This window comes from Cyprinus carpio, chromosome A7 (genome assembly GCF_018340385.1).
Source record: "Cyprinus carpio isolate SPL01 chromosome A7, ASM1834038v1, whole genome shotgun sequence".
Lineage (NCBI taxonomy): Eukaryota > Metazoa > Chordata > Actinopteri > Cypriniformes > Cyprinidae > Cyprinus > Cyprinus carpio.
The window spans coordinates 355,014-373,179 of NC_056578.1; the positions used below are offsets into that span (position 1 = coordinate 355,014).

The 18,166-nt window shown below is 37.8% G+C and overlaps 2 protein-coding genes across 3 annotated transcripts in view; both read right to left on the reverse strand.

The window, feature by feature from the left end:
* Window positions 1-2,894: 2,894 nt before the first annotated feature.
* On the reverse strand, window positions 2,895-6,078 carry LOC122145527. 2 transcript variants are annotated; one of them, XM_042759300.1, is made up of 3 exons: window positions 5,626-5,774; window positions 4,319-5,319; window positions 2,895-4,122 (listed from the first exon to the last, which is right to left on the reverse strand). In XM_042759300.1, the coding sequence occupies exons 2-3, from the start codon at window positions 5,260-5,262 to the stop codon at window positions 3,996-3,998; spliced, it is 1,071 nt and encodes a 356-aa protein (XP_042615234.1). In that variant the 5' UTR covers window positions 5,263-5,319; window positions 5,626-5,774; the 3' UTR covers window positions 2,895-3,995. The 2 variants fall into 2 exon arrangements, with proteins under 2 accessions (XP_042615234.1, XP_042615233.1); XM_042759299.1 differs by lacking the exon at window positions 5,626-5,774 and adding an exon at window positions 5,817-6,078 and having other exon boundaries at window positions 2,896-4,122.
* Window positions 6,079-10,286: 4,208 nt separating this feature from the next.
* The window catches only part of ndrg2 (NDRG family member 2), a 32,963-nt gene continuing 25,083 nt past the window's right edge, over window positions 10,287-18,166 (reverse strand). The window contains exons 2-8 of the mRNA XM_042759250.1: window positions 12,897-13,005; window positions 12,696-12,734; window positions 12,563-12,614; window positions 12,392-12,439; window positions 12,219-12,254; window positions 12,077-12,128; window positions 10,287-11,190 (exon numbers count right to left, since the gene is read on the reverse strand). Of these exons, the coding sequence (XP_042615184.1) occupies window positions 11,027-11,190; window positions 12,077-12,128; window positions 12,219-12,254; window positions 12,392-12,439; window positions 12,563-12,614; window positions 12,696-12,734; window positions 12,897-13,005 (500 nt within the window). The 3' untranslated portion in view covers window positions 10,287-11,026. The remainder of the gene's footprint in view (window positions 11,191-12,076; window positions 12,129-12,218; window positions 12,255-12,391; window positions 12,440-12,562; window positions 12,615-12,695; window positions 12,735-12,896; window positions 13,006-18,166) is intronic.

The following is an 18,166-nucleotide window of genomic DNA, read 5'->3' on the forward strand; positions in this document are numbered from 1 at the left end:
CTTCTGCAGAACACAAAATATGATATTTTGAAGAATGTTTTGGGTCCCATTAACTTCCACAGACTTTCTTGTCCATATTGTATTTTTATGCCTTCAGCCAATCAGAGGTGAAGTGATGTGAAATGATGCAAGAAGAGTTTGTTTAATCATAATCATACTTTATCTCAACAACACAGAGTAAAACATGCATACCTGACATTATAAAGATACATAGTGTGGAGCCTTACACATCATTTGTGTATTTCCTTTTAAAAAAATACCCTTTTTACATGTTACTTCCTTTAGATTTGTGTATTTATCCACTCTTCCTGTTGACTCTTACTGCTGTGCTTATAATCAGGCCTCAAAGTAGAAAATGAAATGTGCTGATATTCCCCTCATTTGCTTTTTGACGTCAGTCAGTATCAGTAAAACACTTTTTATTAAATGTATACTTTCTCAAGCACATATAATATATCAGCACACACAGCGAATGTTCTTATGGTCAAATTTCTTCAATAAAAGCTGGAAAAATCAGTTGAAGGGATGTGATGATAATGTTCATTGTGAAGCTGGGGTGGGCTATTTAAATCTTTTTTACACGCAATAAGCCTCAAAAAAAGAATTCAATTCAGTATCAGTGCGCTGTTTGAGAGGCAGCTTTATGTTCTCAGAAAACCATCTCTCAGAGGACGTGCCACTACTTAATTGAGTTATTTTGCTTGAGTGGTTTAAAATCTCTTGAATGTTTAAATTAGCTTAAAAAACACATAAATTGCAACTCCCGGGTATATTTCATTCCTTTGCTGGAATTTCCCGCATTATAGCCCCTTGGGCACCGGAGCAACCTTTTCATGATTTCTAGAACTATTGGTGGAAGTACCCGGATGCTCACGCGTTCACACTGCAGGAACTAGGAACGATTTTAGTTCTCGGAACTCCTTTTACGGGAACTAAACCCGGGTCAAAACCCGAGCTATAGGAACTACCAGTGACGTAAGTGTACATTGATTGGCGGAATGGATGTAGGGAAAACGCAGTCTACTACCTGACCGGCTAGTTCCCATAATTATGCGGAGCGAAAGGGGCTATAAGCACGGAGTGAGTAACATTATGAGCAATACCTGTGCCAAAATTAAAGCCCTGTCGTAACCAGGAGGGTATTCCAGAAAGCAGGTTATGTGTCAAACCCAGGTATGTTTAAGGGTAAGTAAGCAGATAAACTTAGCTTTTGGTTCCAAAAACAGAGGTAACTCTCAGGGTATGCAAGTAGCCATAGCAACTGATTCTCTGAACATAACCTGCTCCGGAGTAGGTTATGTTTCAGGGTTAGTTTACTTCAGCACTATCAGCGCATGCGTGATCTTATAATATGATATATGATTACAATATAGTTATCAAATATACTGTGTATATATATATATATATATATATATATATAGAGAGAGAGAGAGAGAGAGAGAGAGAGATAGTTATATGATATGTTAATTTTATAAGTAATTTATAAGGTAATATATTATTCTAATATGTTATTATATTTATTGTTATATAAAATAGTTATATATGTATATATTAATTGTAAAACACTATTGTAACGAGGTAATGTTTATTTTATTCTAATATAGTTATTATATTTTATTGTCATCTCACACATCGTGTATATGCATTTTCTATTATATTCTATTATAATACATATGTGATATTTCTTACTAGGTATATAATTTGCATCAAACAAACAATATTTAATTCTTATTCTCGGTGATTAAAATATTAAACGAAAAAAGAAAATAAAAATTGATTGCACAACCATCAATTAGGTGGCGATATGCAGTAAGTAGGCTATTTAAATGACCACTGAACATAAGAAGAAGAAAGACGTTCTAAGGTGTGCAGTTATTTTCAACAAAACACATGCTCGGCGAACGTAGTTCCTAGAACGTAGAGGTAGGCCTTGACCACATTACATGTCCATATCACTTCGCCAAATGATTTAAGTTATTTCAAAGCCTACAACAGCAAAATAACCAAAAACCAAAACGACACTGGCCAAGCCGATAAATACAGTAAATAACAGGACAAAAAAACTAAAGATTACTTCCATGTTTTTGCCACAAAATTACGTTTTATTATGTAGGTAAAGCACATACAGTAGCCTACTCCTTCTCCCGCTCTCTCCCTTACAGACGCTTCGTGATGTGACTGCATCACCACCTCGGGGGTGCATTATTTTCTAATAATTCAATGGCCCGTTATCAATTATTCGTTACATATACTGCAACACCTGTATATAAGCATATGCATATCTAACTTTCAGATGGGATTCTGCTTTGTCTGTCATTGGTTGCTCAATTATTCAGAAACTAAACTATCAAAACACTTTTTAAAAGCTGATGTATTGTTTTACATGACACTTTAAATATGTATGTAACTTATAATATTAACTTAAAGAGCAGGTCATATGGTATTTTAAAGTGTCCTAAAATTGTGTTGGAGTCCCCTACAACAGGTTTAAATGCATCTAAAGTCAGAAAACATTGTAATTTTCTCAGAATATACATTTAATATTAGAGTCATTTGCCACTGATTTCGAATCGATTCATTCTAAGTGAATTTGGAGCAAACCCCTCCCTTCCATAGGCCTACTCTGCTCTGATTGGTCAGCTGGCCAAGCCTGCTGTGATTGGCACAGAGAGGAGTCCTTGAGCCAGTTAGCCAGCGCTACCATTGACAAAGCACCTTTACATAAAACAGTAATATAGTGCTCCAATCCGTTCTTATAATAATGACATAAAATACAAAAACACTTATGCAAGCGTATCGTGCCCACAGCTAAAGTTTAGCTGCTAAACTGTGAACACTAGGTGGATACGTTAGCCGAGTGCTAACATGACTAACTGATTAAACAATACAGTTTGTAAATCAAAATATGTCTACTGTAATGTTTGAAGAATGACAGACAGACGCTCTGTCTTAACTTTTAATCAGAACTCAGAACAGTTGTATCACAGGTGCATCAGCCTGATAACTTGCTCGTCTCTCGCGTATTAACTCTGTAACTGCCGGTGCAGCACAATAAACAGCAGTTTCACAATGATTATAAAGTCTGTGTGCTACACTACATTATTATTAAATGAAGTAATTAGAACAACGTCAGTCTTCATTAATCGACACATTCTTAGGAAATAGTGGGTTCACAGCGAATTATCAGAACTGCTTCAGTAAGACAGTAATATCAGGCTTTACCTGGAAACCTGAAGCTGCTCTAGGTGAAGATCACATATTAGCCCAATAAACTTGATATTTTGAGTACTCAAATAAAAATGTACACAACATATTAATCGTACTTACAGTTTGTGCTTAGGAGAGCTTGTTAGTCCAAATTAAGCAGACAGAAGAAGCCAACGAAGATAAAAGCCAAGATTAGAGAAGGTTTCTTGGTAAAATGACATGCACACAACAAAAGTTTCAAATTGTATTTCTGTGGTATCCTTGAACACAGCGTCTTCTTAAACATGATGTAAACACACTAACTAGCGGAAGTGTTTGTGGGCAGGTCAGACTTGTTCGTATTTCGCGGGGCAGGCGAGGATTATGCAAACGTGTTACCCAGTGACGTATACCAGTAACAGGCAAAAGATTCGAAAATATGACGACTCGTTAAGGTGATTCAGAATCGACTCTATCTTTTGAGAGAAAATATCTTTATTTATCATGCACTTTTTTGATTAACAATTTTGCAGATTGTTTTCATTTAAGGATAGCTATGTTATAAAAATGCAAAATAGGTATTTTTCAAAAACCCATATGACCTGCACTTTATTGTTTATCTAAATATGTCCTTCACATCTGATATGATATATTATATTATATGATGGTATATCAGCTGTGTGTGACAGTGTTGCACATATATATACATACATACATACATACACATATATATATATATATATATATATATATATATATATATATATATATATATATATTCACAAATTAAGCGTGCTGAAGAACATTTATTAACATGATGTAAATTCCAAAAACAATAGTTTTCTGGACATCTGGAAAGTAATTAATAAATAAAGTTTGAGTCTTAGTGATCTTCGACTCTCCACTGAATGAGTGACAGCATCCAGGTAAGAACACCTGCACAGAAACAGCATTACATGCTTTTTGTTTAGAAGCCCAATTAAATGAAATTAACATTATTATATGTTCAGGGAATTAAGAACTTAATTTACATCCAATATTCAATAAAGTGAATTAATAACTTTCTTTCCAAATCAAATTTACCATTTTCTACATTAGCCTAAGTGGTAAGAACTGATCTGTAATATGATACCTGCACAGAGAAGCTGATAGATCGAAAACGAGACAGTAGCTGTTGCTCCACTTGTAGTTGAACCTGCGATCATCGTGGCTGTTGTTGTAGCTGTTGCTCCCACCACTGCAGTGGTTCCGTTTATGGAAGAATTGGTAGGTGCTGTAGATGCTGGAGCCGCTGGAGGTGCTGTAGAAGCTGGAGATGCTGTAGACGCTGGAGATGCTGTAGAAGCTGGAGATGCTGTAGAAGCTGGAGATGCTGGAGCCGCTGGAGGTGCTGTAGAAGCTGGAGATGCTGTAGACGCTGGAGGTGCTGTAGAAGCTGGAGATGCTGTAGAAGCTGGAGATGCTGTAGACGCTGGAGATGCTGTAGAAGCTGGAGACGCTGTAGAAGCTGGAGATGCTGTAGATGCTGTAGACGCTGTAGAAGCTGTAGATGCTGTAGACGCTGGAGGTGCTGTAGAAGCTGGAGATGCTGTAGATGCTGTAGATGCTGTAGATGCTGTAGAAGCTGTAGATGCTGTAGACGCTGGAGGTGCTGTAGAAGCTGTAGATGCTGTAGACGCTGGAGGTGCTGTAGAAGCTGGAGATGCTGTAGATGCTGTAGAAGCTGTAGATGCTGTAGACGCTGGAGGTGCTGTAGAAGCTGGAGATGCTGTAGATGCTGTAGAAGCTGTAGATGCTGTAGATGCTGTAGACGCTGGAGGTGCTGTAGAAGCTGGAGATGCTGTAGACGCTGGAGGTGCTGTAGACGCTGTAGATGCTGTAGACGCTGGAGCCGCTGTAGAACCTGGAGCCGCTGTAGAACCTGGAGCCGCTGTAGAAGCTGGAGACGCTGGAGACTCTGTAGAAGATGGAGAAGCTGGAAACTCTGAAGATGTTGTAGAAGCTGGAGATTCTGTAGATGCTGGAGACTCTGTAGAAGCTGGAGATGATGCTATTGTGGTGGAGGTGCAGTGACATCCAGTCATGAGCAGAAGAGCAGTTGCAGCGAAGAGACTCAAATGCTTCATCTTCCCTCTGGAAATAAATGTTTGTTGAACCTCACTGAACAGATAAATGTTTGATTTGATAGATTATATAATTCTACTGAATCATACTGCAGTGTAGCTGGACTCATAGTGATCAAACTTGGTAAAGCCATATCCACTTCATTGTGCAAGTCGGAAGTACTGTAAATTATTTTCTGTAATTGTGACTTCTGATTTATTAGCCGATATTAGTAAACAGGATAGCTAGAACAAAGCGCAGTAAACAGTAAAACTACTTGCACTACAAACCAGAGGGTTTAAGATTATAATTATCATGTTTTCAAATATTAATTACCGTCGTGTGTTTTTGATGTCTGCTTTCTTCTGATTAAACAGTTCTAGAAAATAAAAAAAATCTTGCTAATCAATTAATAAATTATAAAATTGTATAATCTGATAACAAGAGTAAATAATGTAAATGAGTTGCCTGTTTAGACTCTTTCAGTCAGATTAAACTATTAGTGAAGATCGTGAATGTTCACATACCTGCTCTCTGTGTCGTTGTCACGTTAGTCAGTCGGTGGATGAGGTTTATAAGTGTTTGTGTGAATAGTCAGACCTGTGATCTCTGTGGAAACCCCTTTCTGACCCGCTGGGTAATTGTTTCGATGAGGAACAGGATTGGGTTTCAGCGCTTCCACTTATTGTTCTTATGTAAGAGGTGATTTCAGCTCTTTAGCAACAGACAGAGCTGTGTATCAACACTGACACATGAGTAACCATGGTCCGGTTTTCTATATATAGAGAAAATAAAACTATTACAGGAGTTGTCTCACAATCTGCCAAGTAACTTTTTGTTTTGTAAGTAGCCCAAAACTACATCTAAAAATAGACTAGGTTTAGAGCATTAAAAAGGTTTGTTAAAGTTCAAAAAAATTAACATACTTGAACATATTTTTTTGATAATGACTAAAAAAACTAAAGTAATGCATCAACTGCTGAATATATGCAAATATTTTAATAAAAAGTTAGAAACAACTTTTTATTGCTCTCTGGTGTACAATAAACTTGGTTATATTACTAGAATGATCACTCTCTTAGATATTAAGCAAATATATTTATATAAATAAATGTAAATAAAGCAAACAAGTATTTGCATTACTAACCATAATCACACATTCATTGTGAAAGATTGAAAAGTAAATATGAAAATAAGACTCAAATAACAGTGTGTCATTTTGATCCCTTTAATGACTTTTTTTCCAGTTGTTCATAGTATTACACAGTGAAATTAGCCACACAATTAATTTTGATTGCATTCTGTTATTCATAACATTTTATTTTTTTATTTTTTATTTATTTTCTTTTGTTAATTACATTATTTTCTTTTTAAGTGCTAAAGCTAAGAAAAGTTACACAAGAACTAGCACGCTGATGTCTAACCCATGAGGACATTGAGACATTAATCTACTTCACAGAAAATAAAAGGGTTTCATTGAGGACAGTTAAAAATAAAAAATGGACACACATTTACATTCACACCGTCCCTACACACACTACGACGTAATCCATTCTTTTCCCCATTATTTGTATTTTATTGTGCTATTATTCTCACCTTTATTAAGGTTATTTCTCTATGTATTTGGCAAAAATTCCAGATCTATTTCTATTTTTGGTAAAGGCTCTTGTGAATCGGTCTTTACTCCGAACGCAACTATCAAAATCACATACAAAAATCCCATACAAATAAACGAAAAAAAATAAAGAAAGAAGAAAAATACCAGGTTTCCCACTTACGCAACCCATTAAAACCAACATTCTGTCACGAACAAGAGAAACAGCTGTAAAACGGGATGAAAAAAATATGAAACAAACACTGGACGAACCTTACAATTAATGTTGACTATTCCGATTTATTGTCATTTTCAGGGCAGTGTTTTGCTGAACGTGATTGTTACAATGCATTAGCAGTTGTGAGGTTTTGGTCTATGTTGTTATTGGCAAGTGTTAGCAATCATGAAAAAAATATAGCAAAAACTCAGTGATTTCAGTATTCTTTCGAGCGCTCTATATCAACATTTCTATGGGTTTAAAGTTTAAACATTGCAGCTACGATAACCTGCTAATCTCAATGGTTTTCCGATTGGAAGAGCTCTTGGAGCTAATGGGTTACTAACATGGCTAAACCCTGTTGGCAGTGAAGGGGCTGGTTAATCAGCAAAGTGAATTTGACACAAGTGCGCTGAATCGTCTGGAAGAGGATTAGGGCCAGGCAATAATACAAAAAATAAAACCATCTCGAGATTAAAGTCATTATATTGCGAGATTAAACTCGTTAAATTTCGAGAAAAAAAAGTCGAAATACAATCTTGAGAATAAACTCATTAAATTTCGAGAATAAAGTCATTGTGTTTCGAGAAAAAACTTGTTAAATTTTGAGAAAAAAAGTCGAAATACAATCTTGAGAATAAACTCATTAAATTTAGAGAATAAAGTCGTTGTGTTTCGAGAAAAAAACTCGTTAAATTTCGAGAAAAAATAGTCGAAATAATCGTGAGAATAAACTCATTTAATTTAGAGAATAAAGTCATTGTGTTTCGAGAAAAAAAGTCGAAATGAAATGTAGAGAATAACGCATTCGATCAGTGTTCATTGCATATATCTTTCAGTAACAAAGAAATACTATCAACTTTAGCTAATTATGACACAATAATAATTAGCACACAAACGTTAAAGTGAATTTGCAAGCGGCTAGGTCTTTTTAGAAGAAAAAAATCAGTCCAATTTGCGCGATGTAGGCTACTCGCTTTTGTCCAACATGAAATGACAACCAGAGGACAAATGCAAGGTTATCGCGGGCTTCACCCAAATGCACTCTGGCACTTGGACAGCTATGATAAATTAAAACCGTACGGCATTGCCATTAATGGCGTGTCATGTAATGAGTTTATTCTCAAGTTTGTATTTCGACTTTTTTTCTCGAAATTTTAACGAGTTTTTTTTCTCGAAACACGACTTTATTCTCGATATTTAATGAGTTTATTCTCAAGATTGTATTTCGACTTTTTTTCTCGAGATTTAACGAGTTTAATCTTGAAACACAATGACTTTATTCTCGATATTTAATGAGTTTATTCTCAAGATTGTATTTCGACTTTTTTTCTCGAAATTTAACGAGTTTAATCTCGAAACACAATGACTTTATTCTCGAAATTTAATGAGTTTATTCTCAAGATTGTATTTCGACTTTTTTTCTCGAAATTTAAACGAGTTTAATCTCGCAATATAATGACTTTAATCTCGAGATGGTTTTATTTTTTTTATTATTGCTTGGCCCTAATCTTCTTCCGTAGAATCGCCACCTTTCTTCTGAACGAACTCACAAAATTCCCTTATTGTGCTCAGGCATGCCCACACGTACTGTTTTACTCTGTGTACAAGTCTCTATGGTTCAGCATTAAATCACGCCATGGCTATAAGTACACTTCTAACCGGTACTAGTGCTCTCAAGTTACCTTAAAATGAGGAAATTGCCATTGAAAGACAAACGTCAGCATCACCATGAAGCCCCCCTCAACGTTTCCAACCAAACACTTCTAGCAGACTAACAGGGTTAAAACAAAGTACTGTGGCCATACCATGACACGTTAATGGTATCAGGTGGCAAAACTATTGGCCTTTGTTATATACCTCAGTAGACTAGCTACTAGCTGGTGATCATAGTCATATCTGCTGTACAATGATATTCTACTCCACTGTACTTAAAAAAAAATATGTCCACCAATTTAACGTAGGCTACACATCCAAAAACTCGCAACACACACTCATGGCAATGTGTAGGCCTAAGCATTTTACGTTTGGGTGAATTATTGGCTAATTTGTATGAATTTGTACGCACTGACTGTTAGGTTTAGATGTGGACTTGTATGATTACTTCTATTCTTTAAATTGTATGTTTACATACAAATCATATCGTATGAATTTATACGAAATCGCCACCTCGAGGGGAAAAAGACACACTGCAGATGAATTCCTGTTTACAGGTCAGTATTTCCTTGAATAAAAAATATTATTACTTCATTATTATCCATCCTGCAGGTATTTTATTTCTCAAACTAGTAGTAGAAGTGATTGCGTTAGAGCTGGACTTGTGAATACATGTGTTTACATGTGATTTTGCATCAACGCTTAATAATTCCTTAAATGGTGGCCTTTTATTTGGGAAAGCCTCTAAAAAGCCAAACACCTGTTCATGTAAATGCCCAAGACACTCTCATGACAGTTTGTAAGTATTTTACAATTCGGCGAATTTTATGAATTCTAAAAATTGCACGAATCAAATCGTTCAAATAGATGGTTTTCTCATGAGACCGGGTTTAAATGCCTTTATTGCTGTTCTGTCGACTCATTCACGACTCACAAGCTGGAAAGATTTCTAGTTTTCCATTCATAAACCTTCAACATATTTCTAAATTTACCATTCATAAATGTGAGCAAAAGATGTCAAAATCTCATGTAAACATATATTTTCTTGAGTTATCATTGATTTATTGATTTGCAGTAAATCCTAGAGAGGTTTTTTTTTTTTTTTTTAATTATTTATTAATCAGCATTTCGTTGTACACGTAAACACACTCATTGTTGAAAGCACTTGTCCGATTCTTTTACTAATTGTGCTCTCTTTCAACTGAATTCGACTTTATTTACTTTAGTAGGCTAATCTTCATAATCTTTCATCAAAATCGCTCGACCTTTGAAACAACTTTACGGCTGCCGTCATCATTTTCTTTTATTCCCAACCACCATCATATAAGCTAGACACCTTTAATCGATTCCCCACAGATAAACTGAAACCACGTCCAACATGTAGGCTTCATCCGGTTTCTGTGAAAATACATCCGATTACAGAAGTACCCTAAAATCTGAACATCATGTCACATGACTTTAAAACAACAAGCCCTGTGTATTTTCGTTGTTCTCTCGCACACTCACACTCTCACCATCATTAAACGAATGTAAAATCCTTTAAAAAAAAAAAAAAAAAAAAAAACAGACTGACGAGATCAATGAAATTCCGGCATGCATTTCAAAACAAGGCAAAGACCCCAATGGCCCTAACCCCGAAACCAAACAAATCCAAGTAAAATAATACAATTACAGTATTTTTTTCTTGCTCGCTTTTTATGTATATAGCTTTTTTCAAGGGCAAATGGAAGACATGAGGTGGCTGTCATCGACAGAGACGAGTACTTCGGCCTAAAACATTCGCCACCGTCTCCGAAAATACTGTACCCCTCTCACAGCAGCAGGATTGTATAACAGAAGAAAATAATACAAAATACAAAAACGAAAGAAAAAAAAAGCACACCAAAAAAATTATAATCACATAGAAGTTGACAGACACACATTATGAGCTTATATACTCTTTTCTCTATTCTTTTGTTTAGAAATTCAACATGTAATTAAGAGAAACATTGTTATTTATTTTTTTTCAGTGACGCTCATCGTTATTAATATTAATAATCAATATTCATATTAGAAGTATTACTATTGGTTAACACTACATGTGGGTCTCACTAAAGGCCCCGCCCATGCCACAGAGTTAAAGGGCTCTATCATCTGCCTGACGGGTCGGTGAAGGGTGACGGGAGGGAGAGAGTCGTCATGATCCGCCCGTCTTCACGCACACCAAACTAACTTTCCCAGAGGACTCCAGCGCTTCATCCGTCCACCTCTCTCCCCCGCTCAAGCGCTCCTCAGCACGACACCTCCATGGTATGGGATGGGCTCGGCGGGAGCTGTCCGCCCTGCGAGCCCTGGGACAGCGTGCGGGATCGGGAGCGCGAGCCCTCCATGGAGTAGGAGGATGAAAGCGAGGTGGTGCGCGAGCGCGAGAGACGCGTCATGCAGGACGACGCCACTGAAAGAGAAGAAGCAGCGCAAACATTAGAAAACAAACAGAAGAAATCGTTGAAAAACAAGAAAATATCAAATAAAATATAACAAATTTAAAAAAATAGATTATTATTACAATTTTATGAAATACTATTACAATATGATTACAATATTATGAAATATTATTACAATTTGTGGTAATTGTTTTCTATGTGAATATTGTAAAATGAAATGTGTTCCTGTGATCAGAGCTGATTTTTCAGCATCATTACTCCAGTCTTCAGTGTCACACATAGGTGGAAATCCCGGGGGACCCCCCACGCTGTGCATTGTTAATAGCAATGTTTTATACTTTAACTTTGTAAATAGTAAAACAATGCAAATGGGGCAAAAATGTGTTTTCATTTTGAGTCTCCCCCTCCCTTGCCACACAGTGCTTTGGTCCAAATGCCTTCTTTCCTCTTTTACATCAACTCAGTTGTCTGTGGTTTTGCCGCGAAACTGGGCTACTTTATAACTGTTGCCGCAAGTTGAATCAACCCGAACCTGATGAACCCTGCTGAAAAACGTGTATTTTACCCCCGGAATGCAATTTTTACCGGGGAACCCCCTTCGAAACACGATTGGGCTACAGTAGTTTTGAGTAGCAATTGGGCAGGTTTTGTTTGCAAAATCCGGCAACCTTGAGTCACATGCACCTACACCCACAACACACACAAGTCCGGTGAGTGAGAACAGGCGATAGAAATTAATAAAAAAAAAAACATTTATTTAAAATAGAAATATTTTGTAAAATGTTTTTACAAATCTTACTAAACTAATACTTTTAAATGATGATGTAATTAGTTAGATTTTGTATTTCATATTTTTGTGACGTTTCTCAATAATAAAATGCTCTCAAGTCAACTTACTGTATCCCATGCCTTGAATGAAGTACTTAAACGCTTCTGTCAGTTTGCTGGGCTGGAGAGACACACATTTCATTTACACACTGCACAGGTTTCCTCTGAATAAATACATTTTATTGATAAATATTAATTTGATGTGACTTACCTGAGTCAGCTGTGGCATCCCGCCAGCATCAGCCATCTGAATAAAAACAACACAGGGCGTTACAGTACAAATACACTTGATTTTTGCTTATTTTGCGTCTTCTTTTCATTGTATGCTTGCATAATCAATAAAAGTACAATTCCAGGAACATAAAAGACAGGTGAAGGGCAAACCTTGAGGAATGAGGTCGTAGTTGGATCTAGTTTGCTGTTGCACTCCACCTAGTGGACAGAAACAGACGTGCAGTCAGAATAACCCTGTGGGTTTCTGTGGATAAATGATTTTGTTGTTGCTGTTGTTAGTTTGATTTTTTGACTGACTGACTGACTGATATAAAGACTCACAGCTGCTTCCTCATACGGAGCCTGATCACCGACCACCAACATCACAGGACATCTGAAAAACACAGACACGTGTGGAGACATCAAAAGAGAAACATATATAAGAGAGAATGGCTTTATTTTTTATCATTCTTACTTGAACGTGTTATTCCTCTCGATGTTCAGATCTCTACGACTGTAAGACAAAAAGAAAAACATAAAAGTTTGATTATCAAAGCATTTCTTTCATTGTGTTATCTATCATGCATGTTGCATCGCACCTAACTAACTGCATCAAACTGATAAGTAAAACATCGCTGAATCACGGTTTTGTTTGTTGTGCGTGTGTGATTTTTACCCCTGGTAGCTCTTCCAGAAGAGTTCGATGTTGATGAGGTTTTTGGCGCTTTTAGCGATTCTCTCTTTGTGAGTCCATGAATGAGCTCTGTGTTTGCCGACATCTCTTCCTGAAACAAACAAATACACACACAACAAAATCAGTATTTATCCTTTTACACACACCGTCATCTTTAGAGAATGGATGGTGGGAATTATATGAAAATTATTACATACATGGTGGCATCTCAATAAATTAGAATGTCGTGGAAAAGTTCATTTTATTTCAGTAATTCACTCAAATTGTGAACTTGTGTATTAAATCATTCAACGCACACAGACTGAAGTATTTTAAGTCTTTGGTTGTTTTTAATTGTGATGATTTTGGCTTAATTAACAAAAACCCACAATTCACTATCTCAACAAATTAGACATACTTCATAAGACCAAAAAAAAAAATAGTGAAATGTGCCTCTGGAAAGTATGTTCATTTACTGTACATGTACTCATATACTTGGTAGGGGCTCCTTTTGCTTTTAAGCACTGCCTCAATTCAGCGTGGCATGGAGGTGATCAGTTTGTGGCACTGCTGAGGGGGTATGGAAGCCCAGGTTTCTTTGACAGTGACCTTCAGCTCATCTGCAACTGTTTGGTCCTCTTCGTTTCTCTCATTTTCCCTCTGGCAATACTCCATAGATTCTTCTCTGGGGGTTCAGGTCTGGTGAGTTTGCTGGCCATCAAGCACACCACACCATGGTCATTTAACCAACTTTTGTGTGTTTTGTGGCAGTGTGGCAGGTGCCAAATCCTGCTTGGAAGATGAAATCAGCATCTTCAAAAAAAGCTGGTGTCCAGCAGAAGGAAGCATGAAGTGCTCCAAACATTTCTTGGTAAACGGTGTGCAGGGTACTTTGGTTTTCAACAAAACTCCAATGTGACCAACACACAGCAGATGACATTGCACCCCAAATCATCACAGACTGCTGGAAACTTAACACTGGCCTATCATTCAAGCAACTTGGGCTATGAAGCTTCTCCACCCTTCCTCCAGACTCTCTAGGACCTTTGGTTTTCCAAATGAAATACAAACTCTGCTCTCATCTGAAAAGAGGACTTTAGACCACTTGTGCATCAGTCCCCCCAGTTCTTTCTTCTCCTCTAGCCAGGGTAAGAGGCCCTTCTACGCCTCTGACCGTTGTCTGTGGTTCAGCCACATTCCTTGACTACACCACTGTAGCCAATGTGTGGAAACGTCTTGTCAGTGGTTGATCTCCCTGCCTTGACACCCCACCTCAGTCCATTCCTTGTGAGTTTCACTTCAAATTCTTTGAATCGATTTTGCTTGACAATCCCTCATAGGCTGTGGTTCTCACGGTCGTTTTGTTGTGCATTTCTTTTTCTTTCCCTTCCAAGCACTTTTTTTTCCTTCCCCACTCAGCTTTCTGTTAACATGCTTGGATACAGTTCATCGGGGGGGGTCGGGTGGGGGTGGGAGACAGTCCAGCTTCCGTTGGCCAATGCATGGTTGGTGGGTTGTCGTGACGCGGCGTCCTTGGGTGAGTGAGAGTGGTTCCCAAATGAATTGTCTTCGGTGGGGACAACTGTCAGGGGTGGCGCAGCAGTCTTCCCCCATTGGGGCATTTGTGTAGCCGTGATGAACAAAGACTGGAGGGCTCATGACCATTTTGGAAGGCTCAGGAAACCTTTGCAGGTGTCTTTGAAGTTGATTAGCTGATTGGCATGTCACCATATTCTCATTTGCTGAGATAGTGGAAATTGGTGGGTTTTATTTTGTTAATGTGAGCCAAAATCATCCACATTAAAAGAACAAAAGACTCACATAAACTACTTTCAGTCTTGTTGGGGGTGCGTTGGAATTTTTATTGTTAATACACAAGTTTGAACACATTTTAGTTGAATTTGTTTTTGAAATAAATGAACTTTTCCACAACCTTTCTAAATTTATTGAGATGCACCATTAGTCCTCTGGAATACTTGATTCTGATTGGTCAGTCCACATAATTCTGTATTCAATATTTCAGTATACTGATAGTAAAGTTGTAGAAATTGACAATTTTCCCTCACAGCTTGTTCTGGGTGAATAGGGTACAACTTTAAACTAATAGAGATCACCATACTTGTCCAATTAATAACACAAATGATTAAGGCAATTATTTTTGGGAACGACTTTGTTTTAAGGTGTCCTTGTTACACCTGTTACATGTACTTACTATTATAAAAGTAGATGAATTAAGCATGAACTTACAGGCCAATAACCCTCAACTGAAACCCTAATCAAATCTTAATCATAGTATTAAGTATTCGGTACTTGTGCGTATACTTGTTACATTACTGGCGCAGGGTTTTTAAGATGCCTTATTTGAAATGCTCACTACTTACCATGATTTCAGGTCTCAATCTAGACATTGGATGAAGTCAGGTTCAAACTTCTTGACTGGGTTCAGTTAAAGGAGTTTTCACAGAGGATTTTGGGTTTTCTTTTATCTTATATTGAGTAGAAAGGAGCTATAAAATTTGATATCTAAAATTTGGTGATGATGTTAAGTACAGGATAGGCTCATTTTTGAAGGAAGCGCTTTAATAGATGTAGGCCATGAATTAGATGGTACATATGGGCCCCTCAAGACAATTGGGAATGCAGAGGAATAAGACCAGTCAGTTTTAGGTGTGCCTGGTGATACCAGGTGGAGAAACTCATTTTTAGAAAGAAAGGCACTTTTGAAATAAAAAGAAGCTTTTGGGATTTGGATTATAGCTCAGGTCTACGGAAGCAATCAATATAGAAACTTACATCAGAATAAACGATTAAACCAGTATTTATGTTGTTGTTTTGTTGTTTTTTTTATCAATATAGATCTGAAGAAGAATGCATGTGGAAAGAGACAGTAAATCGAATTTTGACCATAAGAGAAATAAAAAAAAACAATGATTTTGGCTCCAGAATTATGTATTGCCTTATGCAGCTGTATTATAAGTATGATAATATCCAGTCAATTCAAGTTTATCTCAGAAGAGTAATCACCATAAGAGCTTGATCAAGGGCTTCCCTCCCCTACCTTTGCAGCTCTGTAATAAGGGCTGAGACCACTTTAAGATCCTGAATCTAATCACCTAGAAGCAGAAGCACACACAGTGACTGAAGAGGTGGCTTTCGGGTTTGGGGTCTACTGGGAGGAAGGCGAAAAGGATTAGAGCTGCAGAAGAAGCTGAAGCTTTCGGAGTCGCTTCCGGGTCACGTGCTGGCTGTGGTGGCAAATCGAACGGTGACTTCGTAGCTACAGCTGACCAGACCTTCTGTGCTGCAGATCCGATCCTCCTCAAAATGCGTTTGGTATCGCCGTTGGTCAGAGCAAGGGCCTTCCGGCCCATCAGGGTTAACGTCAACTGTAGAAGAGAGTAGAGAGATGCTTTGACAGCTTTCAGGGAGATATAAAGGCACGCCCGATCAGTTTTAAACCCTGGTGAACATCTACAAAGAATCTAAAGGCGTGGGGGGCATTTATCTGGCTTCCAAAACCGCAAGAATGATGCTGCCTTGCTTTTGGTCAAGATCTAAAGAGGGAGCATTGCGGGTTCCCGCTTTAGCAGTAAGGTAACACATTAAAAGGCATGGCCATTAGGCATTGCTGACATCTCCAACTCAAGATGTGTGAGAAATGGGAGTTTGTATTTTGAGAGAGTTTCTCATTTTACTGTACTGTATGTTTGAGCACTAGTACCTCCAGCGGTGGCCAGCAATTGTGTGTTTTAAAATGAAAAGCAAAGGGAGGCGTGGTCCTGCAGACCACCGGAATTGTCTAACCATGTATTTGTATTTGAAACATATTGAAATTTGCAGCAGGAGGATTTAAAAAAGAAGCTATGGCTAGAATTGTTTTATCAGATCAGGGAGGAAGAGAGCTAAAAACATAACTAAGTTCAAGAAGAAAACTAGAGCCCCAAAGATATGCTCAAAGAGAGAAAGGGGCCACGGCATCAGATAGGGAGTCAGGCTGAGACTCAGAATGCATTGAAATGATAAACTATTTGGTGATAAAAGCAATAAAGGGAAAGATTTACAATAAACTAAATGGAGAGCAACAAAGTGGTTTCCGAGAGTCTGAGGCACCCTAGAGTTAAAGGCTTCTGTGTAGAATTTAGAAAGAAAAGAAGTACAAGGGCTGGAGACAATGAGAGCAGGTTGGTAATAATAATGCATGGCCAGTGGCCGGTCAGTGTGGCACTCACGGTAGACTGGGCGGTGGCCCTTAAGCGCCGGCTCCAGCTCCCCTTTCACATGGTATGATTGGCTAGGAGCTAAGGCAGGAGGAGAAGTAAGAATGTACAGATCCGCATGGACATAACAGCTTTATTCAGAAGTATATTTGTATAGGTATATTTGGAATTGTATTGTCACTGGTAAGAGTTTAGTGACTCCAGTAACTGACACAGAAACAAAAACTAAAATACTGCGAGACAGCTGGGGAAGCATATCAAGAGATCTGATCCACAGGTTCCTGCTAAGTATCTATTAAGAAAAATCCAGACATTTTAGGACTACTTATCAGCAGAACCTGGCGAACATATGGACATGTGAAAGCTTATCAAAAATAGTTTCTGAGTCACAAATCACATCAGGCACAGAAAGACGCAAACCATACCAACACCTTCACAGAGACACTTTGGCCAGGTGTCAAGCGCCATTTTCAATGCGTTTCCGTTTTTTCATTGGTTTTTCTTTACACAGAGACTCAGCAATGCTTGCTCCACTTAAAATGCAGTTGTGCTCAGGGTTTGCATACAATCTTTTGATACAGGATTATGTCAGCTGCTCAATTCAGGAAATCACAAATTCACTTTGAAAACAGTGCATATCATTTTATTAAGCTTTTATGATGTTTTCAACCTCAAAATATTTATAATGTCATAATACAGGCCAGAGTAGAAAGAATAGGAAGTCAGAAATTGACTGGGATTTTACGGCGCTGGATTCATGCATCTGCTCCATGCCGCATCATATCATCTTTTTGTTTTGGGGTTGCATTTAGCCAATCTCGGGCTTATGAATGCAATGTCCAACTCAGAAGCTCATATTAGCTTCAATACAGAAACGCTGTGAAGGTTTGTTCAGTGGAAAGTGTAAAAAGAACACATGGCATCGCACCGCAGGATAAATGGCCGCTACCGCCCCTCTTGTCCCGGAGCATCCACATGGACTCACAGTAAAGTTCTTTTCACGATCTCCTGCATCTCCTCAAACTTAAACAGGGTGAGAAGCAGCTCTTACCTGAC

Bases quoted from the DNA above. Each gene is read 5' to 3' on its own strand.
- LOC122145527 (XM_042759300.1), bottom strand. From the start codon at position 5,262: ATGTCACTGCACCTCCACCACAATAGCATCATCTCCAGCTTCTACAGA. The intron at 4,123-4,318 runs GTATCATATTAC...GTTTCTGTGCAG, and splicing joins CTATCAGCTTCTCTGTGCAG to GTGTTCTTACCTGGATGCTG.